This window comes from Trichosurus vulpecula, chromosome 1 (assembly GCF_011100635.1).
Source record: "Trichosurus vulpecula isolate mTriVul1 chromosome 1, mTriVul1.pri, whole genome shotgun sequence".
Lineage (NCBI taxonomy): Eukaryota > Metazoa > Chordata > Mammalia > Diprotodontia > Phalangeridae > Trichosurus > Trichosurus vulpecula.
This window is the reverse complement of record NC_050573.1, coordinates 66,315,067-66,324,352: the sequence shown is the minus strand read 5'-3', so window position 1 is coordinate 66,324,352 and position 9,286 is coordinate 66,315,067. Positions and strand designations below refer to the sequence as shown.

Sequence of the window (9,286 nt, the reverse complement as noted above, 5' to 3'; positions counted from 1 at the left end):
ATGGGACCAGCCAACCAAACATATATCTGTGAATTATTCCTCCTGGGACTTTCTGAGAAGCCAGAGCAGCAGCTGCCTCTCTTTGGGCTGTTCCTGGGCATGTACATGGTTACTTTGTTTGGAAATCTGTTTATCATGGTGGCTGTTGGCTCTGACTCCCACCTCCACACCCCCATGTACTTCTTCATTTCTAATCTGTCTTTGGTGGATCTTTCTCTGGTGTCCACCACAGTGCCCAAGATGCTGGCCAACATCCTGACACACAGTAAGGCCATCTCCTATGCTGGCTGCCTCACCCAGATGTATTTCTTCTTAGTCTTTGCTTGTATGGACAACTTCCTTCTCACTGCAATGGCTTATGATCGGTTTGTGGCCATTTGTCACCCTCTGCGCTATGTGGCCATAATGAATCCACAGCTTTGTGGCCTGTTGGTTCTGATTGCCTGTGTTCTTAGTCTTCTAACTTCTCTCCTTCACATTCTCATGGTGATGAAACTGTCTTTCTGTAAAGGCCTTGAAATCCCATATTTTTTCTGTGATCTCACTCAGGTTCTGAAGCTCTCTTGTTCTGACACTCTCATCAACAACATTTTGGTTTATTTTACAACTGGTCTGCTGGGTATTGTTTCCCTCACAGGAATTCTTACTTCTTATACACAGATCTGTTCTTCTGTTCTGAAAATCCCATCTGCTGAGGGGAAGTATAAAGCCTTTTTTACCTGTGGTTCTCACCTCTGTGTTATTTCGTTATTCTATGGCACAGGTTTTGGAGTATACATGACCTCTTCAGCTACTCACTCCTCCTGGAAGAGAATAGTTGCCTCAATGATGCATGCTGTTGTAACCCCTATGCTGAACCCCTTCATCTATAGTTTGAGGAACAAGGACATAAAGGATGCCTTGAAAAAATTCATTAACAGGTCAACCTCCTCTCAATGATGGGCCATAGCCCTGGGCCTAGGTATATGGCTTTGTTAGCTGATACCAAACACCCAGCATTCAGATTCTTGGATACCAAATGTGAGGTTCAGGGCTCCCTAGTGTCATGTACTTCTGGCTGGCTCTTATCTTTTTGATCATGGATAACAAATCTTCTGCTCTCCGGCCTCGATTTCTTGTCACTTCACTGGCAATGACTTTAGGCTTTATTTATCTTGCTTCATCAGAACTTAGTCTGTTTTTACTGAAGAGCTCTGGATATGAAGTCTCATGATGTGTGTTTTTATTGTTGGTCCACCACTTTAAGCCATGTGTTCTTGGCAAATAACAAGCTTTCAGAGACTCAGTTTCTTTATCTTTTCAAATGAGAATTATAATACCCCCATGAAAGCTTTTTAAATTTTCCTTCTGTTTAATACATACGAAAATGCTTTATGAAGGATTGAGTGTAGGAATGAAAGCAATTGTGTTCAAGACCCTCCTTTAATTTCTGGGGATACAAGGAAAAAATAACCAATAGTTCTTGTTCTCAAAGAGTTTATATTTTATGGGGGCAGGATATCATATTTACTAAGATAAATGAATGTCCTGAGAGTCAGAGAAGAGTAAGAAATAGGGAGATAAGGGAAGACTTTTAGTGTGAGATAGTTCAAGAGTATTATGTGGGATTATTAAAACAGGAAGATTCATAGCTCTTTCCACATTTGGAAATTTCCTAGCTTGTTTTTGACCCTCTATATTTATATTAGTTTATCATGGAGACTGAAGAATTCCTTTTCCAATAAATAATCACTCTCCTTTACACTCTCTATATTATACGTACTTTCTTTGCATGTTGTCTCCCACATAAGAACTTGAGCTGGGAACCTTTTGTCCCCAGCAGTTAGCAAAATGCCTGGCATATAATAGGTGCTTAATAAATGCTTTTTGATGATGTTGATGAATTTTTAAAAAAGAAGCAAAAGGCAGCTAGACATTAGGACCTATGTCAGGACATTGAAGGGCAGAAGAAAGTAACAGAGAAGAGGAAAATTAAGAATGACCTCTGAATACTTGGAGCTCAGCAACTACAATGGATTTCTTCCTTCAAGAAGAGGGGTCAGAACCCTCTGAGGAGAAAGGAACTGCTTGTAGTCCAAGGAATTCTGCTGTAGCTCCAGAGTTGCTCTCAGCTGAGAGATCATCAAAGGGGGCTAGAGGCAGAAGACAGTAATGGTGGTTGCTTACTGCAAATGGTGTACATTTACCAATAATAATCGGGAAGGCTGCTGTCTTTTAGAAATGCATACAGTCCTTTAAATACTTGAAAACAACTCTTAAGTCCCTCTTAATTTTTTCTGTCCTTCAGGTTTGACAAATCTCATTTCCATCCATGAGACCGCACATGGTATGAATTTGAATGTTGTTACCACGCCATTTCCTTTCTCTGGATCCTGCCCTACTTGCGCACATCCTTCCTGGAATAGGACTTCTCAATACCTCACAATACTGAACAGAGGAGGGCACAGCAGGGTTATCACTTCCTTATTTCTGGTTCACAGTCTTCTACCCTAACTCCTGCCCTTATCTTAGGGGAGTATCAATATGCATGATGATGCCCCTTTAAACACACTAACCTCCCAATTTCTCAGTCTCCTCAACTCCTATGACTCCTTCCCTCTTCACCTAAGCTACACATAAGGATGGTCACCTTTTTGATCTTGTGATCACTCACAAGTGTTCTGCTTCTAGGATAAAAAACTCTTACATCCCTATATTAGATCATACCTTCCCATCATTCTGTGTCTCCCAATGCCTTCATCCTCACTGGGTGCCTTCAATGCATCCATCTCTTAATATCCTCTCAGGCTGTCATCCTTGCTTTAACTTAGCTTTTGTCTCTTCCCAGTCTTGAACCTATAGTTAACCAGTTGATCTTTATACTATCCTCTCCTCCCCAACCCCTTGCCCCCTTACTGTTTTGGCTGTGTACCTGGCCCCACCCAAGCCTAAGCCTGTATTACTTCCACCTCCTGCCTCCTCCATTTTTACCTGTTTGCTGCTGAGTAGATGTGAAGGAAATCTCACAATTTAGGTGATTACATTCACTACAAATTTGTTATTTATTCTCCATTAGGCCCTTACTGATGAAACTCCTTGATTCATTCTGAATTTTACTCCCCATAGAGGTTACCCCCACAAACTTTCTCCCCATTCTCTCAGCTGAGGACCTCACCTTGTAAGGGAAATAGAGACCATCCTTTTCTTTGCATCTTGAACACCCCTGACTTCAACCTTCATTCTCTTCTCTTTTACTAGCCTGTAAGGCATACATCCTTCTTCTAGCCACAGACAATCCATTTACCCGTTGCCTTGGTAGACTTGCTTCTTACTTTTTTCTAGTAGATTGTCCCTACAATTATCCCTTCCTTTAATCTTCAGTTCTTCTCTCTGGTTTCTTTTCTTTTTTTTTTCTTTTTTGCAGGGGGGAAGGCAGGGCATTTGGGGTTAAGCGACTTGCCCAAGGTCACACAGCTACTAAGTGTGTCAAGTGTCTGAGGCTGGATTTGAACTAAGGTCCTCCTGACTCCAGGGCTGGTGCTCTATTCACTGTGCCACCTAGCTGCCCCACCACTGTTTCATTTTTAACACCCTTCACAATCTGATCTCGTATAATATTTCTAACTTTGTTATATACCATTCTCCTCACATTGTACAATCCCATCAGACTGACCTTTTGTTTCTTAAGCACTGTACTCCTGGTGTCTTTGCACTCGTGCCTGGAACACTCTCTCTCCTCACCTTTATGTACTATAATATCTGCCTCTCCCCCTCTCCATGCTAAAAAATCTCAGTTCAAATGCCACCTTTTACATGAAACCTTTCCCGATCTCCCTATGTGCTAATGCCATCTCCTCTCAAATAGCCTCATATTTATTTTGTACTCATTTTGCTTACATATTTATATATGTGTATATATGTATGTGTATATGCATGTATGTATATTATTTATATGTATATGTGCAAATATATATGTATATTTAATAAGTTCCATGATAGACCATTAACTCCTCAAAGGCAGGGACTGTCGCATCATTGTCTTTGAATCTCTAGTGCCTAGCACAATGCGTGGCACACAGTAGGTCCTTAATATAGTGATTGACACTATACCTTTTTTTAAAGCTGCTACTTTATTGCCTATGCTATTTCATTAGGCTTGTGTTTTCATTAGTTTTCTTGACTGTCACATCAGTCAAGTTGAATGTTGACTCATGGAGGTTTCAGTCATTGAGGTTACCAGATCTTTTCAGAGAAATTGTCGTTTAGCCATTTTCCCTCCATCTTGTACTTGTGAAGTTGATTTTTTTTGAAGCTAAGTGAGGTACTCAAACATCTTCCATTGAACTAATACCTGCCAGAGCTGAGAATCCCTTCATTCCACTTTTTACCACCAAATTCCCCATCTCCAACATTTGTCTCTTGTTTTCCTCCATGACTTTTGAAATTCTCACTTCCCTTCTCAAACACTGGGCATGGATCCTTCATGGTGACCAATTCCTAATGGCTCTCTGGATGATATGACTTCTCCAGAGGCTTATGGGTTATTCAGGGAGGACTAGCACTTCTGGTGTGAGGACTTGCTGAGCCCTTTTTTAGGGTTGTTCATCGACCTTTAGTGTACATTTATCACCCATCTATCACCTGTGGCTCCAAGAAACTGTATGTAGCATGGACAGTAGCCACAACCTAGTAAAACTGTTTTGGCAGACAGGCAAAACCAGATTAAGGGTAACAGACAAGGCTCAAATCCATCAGTGAGTTAGGGGAACGTTTACTCCAAGCATGTGGAGACTTCCCCTGGTGGAATGAGTGGAGGAGAATAATTTGTTTCAATGGCCATGGAGGTAGCTGAAGCAGATGCTGTGGAGGCTTAGAACTTGGTCAGACATGGACAACACCAAGGTCATCCACTGCCTCCTGGTCATTACCAGTTTTCCTGATTTTTGTCTTGCCACTGGACTTCAATGACTCTGGAAGGAAGAGTAAGGCTGCTGACTTAGTGCAACTCTGAGTCACTTAAATCCAATTCATGCACAAGTCAAAACATCACTCTGTGATGTCATTGGTCCTCTTTGAAAATGAAGGACTGGGCAGCTAGGTGGCGCAGTGAGTAGAGCACTGGTCTGGGAGTCAGGAGGACCTGAGTTCAAATCTGGCTACAGACACTTGACACATGTACTAGCTCTGTGACCTTGGGCAACTCACTTAACCCCAATTGCCCTGCTCCCCCAAAACATCAAAAAAAAGAAAATGAAGGACCAAAAAGAACAACTGAAATGACTTCTCCAGCATCCTGATCACCTAAGTACAGTGGTTGGCAAATGCTAGATTTGTTCTGTCCTCAGAACAACTAACCTCTGAAACTTTAGTCAACCCTCAGATCCTGGGTATGTCCTTCTAGAATGGCTTCCAGCTCTCTGGGGCTTCTTCCTCCACCCTCACTCACAGGAGTTCTTTTGGATTTCAGACTTACAGGATTAATGGCAACATTAACATCTCTAGAAAGGTGTTTCTCTCTCTGTCTAAGTCCTTGTCTTCTTTGTGAGAAGCCCACACTATGGAGCTCTAGGTCCAGTTCAAGGCTTTTACAGAGTGTGACAGCAGTTATCAATCAACCTTCATAACAAATCCTACTCTGAACCCCATGGACCAAGCCAGAGACCCTCTGCATACTAAGTGGTCTCATAGGAAGCACTTGGTAGTTGTGGTAAATGGTGATCATATAAATCCTGAAACATAGAGTGACACAAAAATTTGTCCAAAAGGCTCTTCTGCAATATCCAATGACTAATCAGATACCCAGGTTCACCATTCACTGTTTTTGAAAATTTTGCTGTTAGTATATTTTGTATTTCTTTAAATATTATTTCCCCCTTAATGCTTGGATATTTTTTCTTTGTCTTCATAATTCTTTGGTTTTATAATTTTAGAATCTGGTGAATCATAGTTAGGGTTTCTCCTTTCTGGTGTCTTCTTTATCCTGTTGTCTTAGAGATAATTTCCTGATTTTGTACCTTCTGGAAAAAATTCTCCAGTTAAGTCAGAATCGAGTATTTAGATTTTCAGAATTTTCATCTTTTCTGAGACCTCAGTTAATACAATGTGTGTACTTCGTACTTCATCTGCACATCCATTGGGTGATTTGTCAGTTCTATTATTTCCTGGGTTTGTTCTTCAGTTTTATATTTGTTAGTGACTGCTATTTGCTTGACTTATTCTGGTTTATTTTGGTTTCATACATGTGCTTTCTCCTGGGATATAATATTGTAGTTTTTCTGATTACCCTTTCATCTCTTACTGGGTATTTAAAAACTGCAATAGAGCACATCTTCAATTCTTTTAATATATTTATTACCCAATTTAACTTTTCTTTGTCATTTCTTCCATTCTACCCATCGATGAAATGATGGAATTTTATCTTTTAGGCATTTTATGTTGCAGAAATTACTAACTTGTGATTTAAAACTTACTATTTTTTTCTGTAGATGAATGGGAAGAACAGCAGGGCTTTCAAATGTGATATGCTGCAACTACAGTGATATGTGACCGCTAAGTTTGAGGTGTTGGTCAGCTTCAGGTGTGAGTCTGAGAAAATGTTACTTGTTGTCAAATTGGTGGTGGAAAGCCAGAAATCAAAGGCTAATTGTGTTTCCTTGGAGGTGACAGCTATAGTTGAATTTTTCTGCCTTTCTGGGTGTATTTTTCAATTATTTTCCTTTTACTCTTTCTTTTTTTTTCTCCTCCTTTCTCTTCATTTGGTGGGATGCAGATGGGTTTTGAAATATTCAATTAAATGTAACATTTTGGGCAGAGTCAAGTTCCATGACTTCTTACTCCTCACACCTCCCACTTGTAAGTCCACTCACTAGGCCCATATTCCACAGCTCAAGATTCAGTCTCTGCTCACCATTTTGGAGCCTAAAGCTTTTTCTCTCTGTGCCCTGGGGCAGATGGGTCCTGACGTAGACAATCTCACAGAGTCAGGCAGGTTTGCTTGGGCAGACTCACATAAGCTTATTTAGTCTCTCTGAGGCTCACCTGGGCAGAGTTATTCCTGCTCATTCAGGCATGATCACATAGTCCTGCTCAGGTAGGCTTTCTTAGACTCACTCCAATTGACTCATTCAGGCACAACAGGACAGGCCTAGTTAGGTTTGTTCTGTATCACTCAGGGGCACAGATGTACTTTTCTTATTCCTTTCTTGTCTGAGAAAGACAATTTCCAGTGTCCTAAATGTATAGTGTTTTTTCCAATGGTTAAACTATAGCAACAAAATTGCCTTGGCTACCAATAGATAGACTTAATAAAACTGGGGATCCAGGGTAGATAAATGGAGATTAATCACCTTGTCTCATTAGCTTAAATTTGTTCTCAATAAAATTCATTCTGTGCTAAACTGGATTGAATCTTAACAGTTTCTAGTCCTTAGTCAGAAAGGTATCTGAAACAGAGGACTGTGAATTCTGACCCAGACATAGGAGTTACAAAAAGGCTTAATCTTAGCTTGGTGAAATTGTATTTGCTTTCCTTTGCAGGATAGGGTGGCTGTAGCTATAGAGGTGACTACCAGCCTATATTGGAGAGACAAAATATAGACAACCAATCTATAGTCATGCTCTGGACCAAGGTACCTTGGGAAAGACCTGGTTCAGTTGTTTAGCTCCACTTGCTTCATTGTATTTCTATACAGAGTAAGAAATAAGATCCAAGAAACAAAATATGGTTCCCCAATTCAATTCCACTCATGACTTCACAATTGGTGAAGTTTTCTAGCCTCTAGACCTTAGATTGGTGGTGTCAAATTCAAATAGAAAGAAGGCCATTAACCCTGTATATAAGGATTCCTGTGGGCTGCATATTGACTTAGAAAACAAAATATTACCATTCTCTATATTATGTTGTGCTTTTGTTTGTTAACTATTTTGTGATTACATTTTAATCTGGTTTGGGCCGCAATATGGTCTGTGGGCTGAATATTTGATACCTTTGCTTTAGATGATGGGTGATGAGATGGCTAGGGGGTATCTCTGATGAGATAAAGGCTGGAACCTGGTAGAAGGAAGCAATGTCCAGGCACCAGGAGACCATGTAATATTACAGTAGTAGTGCCTCTTAGATACTGGATGACTAGGAGTTACCATGAGACTAATGGGGAGTAGTGAGAGTGTTCTCAGAGGAGATACCACACTTAGCAGGGAGCAGGGTCTTTGAGGGCCATATAATGAAACTTATGATCTTGCAGAGAGGTTAGCAGCTCCAATGTGCCAGTTAACAGCCAGAGGAGTCTATGGTCCTATTCTCCTAGGACACAGGTATCATATGCTTAAGGTTTAAATCATTAAAGTTCTAGTTAAAGTTGGCTGCTGAAATTCTCTAGCAAGCATGCTCAAGTACAGTTATAATTCTGCCTATCTCATCCTGAATATACCATTCTGCTTAATTTTTAGAAACCTTCATTTTCTATTGGTTCATGTTCCCTGATCCCATTTCCCCACTGGTGACATGTTAGCTGCCACAGCAGGCCCTTTGAAAACCATATGTAAACCCAAGTCTTAATTGGCTCTGGGCCTCCAACCTGAGGGCCATTGTTGGTTAGGACCACCATCCACAGCATGCTGCTCCATAGGCCAATGGGATCAAAAAATCTAGCCCTGGTTGTATCTGTTTACACCTTCCTATGCTCCTCTTGGCAATGAATCATTCTGATCTATCCTGGTAATGCTGAATGCCATTCACCCAGAATTCACCCTAAGTTTGCATGATAGTCACATGCATTCCCCACACATATACCTCTCACTCATGATCTCTATGTGTTCCCACTCTACTGATCATATTTCTATATATGCACACATAGATATATACATATACACATACATATACATATAACACACACACACATATATATATTTACATATGCAGATATACATACACAGATATATTTGTGGGAGAATGTGCCTAAGGTTTATGAAGGGATTACTTTGCTTACATGCTATTTCCTTAAATGCCTTTGTTGTCGCTGACAGAAGAAAAAGTACATATGTTAGTTAGAATTCATCAACTATGGTATTTGGGTAGATGTGGACTCAGAGAATGCTTTGTATTTGGGATAGTTACTTTGAGAGCTCCACCTATAAGGGAAGAGTGCCCCTGGTACTATATAAGACTTATCTGCTCCCTCTGTTTTCCCAATTTCAAAAGGGGCTGGGGTTGGAGCTACATTCTGAAAATTGCATGTGGGGCAAGTGTATGAGGGAAGAGGTGCTGGGAGATCTCAGGAGGGAACATGAATGGAGAGCCCCAGTCTTC

General features: G+C 40.6%; 1 protein-coding gene across 1 annotated transcript; it reads left to right on the top strand.

Annotated features, from left to right (window-relative positions):
• Positions 1–939, top strand: LOC118858491 (olfactory receptor 7G3-like). Its single transcript, XM_036769017.1, has one exon. The coding sequence runs from the start codon at positions 1–3 to the stop codon at positions 937–939; it is 939 nt and encodes a 312-aa protein (XP_036624912.1).
• Positions 940–9,286: the final 8,347 nt, after the last annotated feature.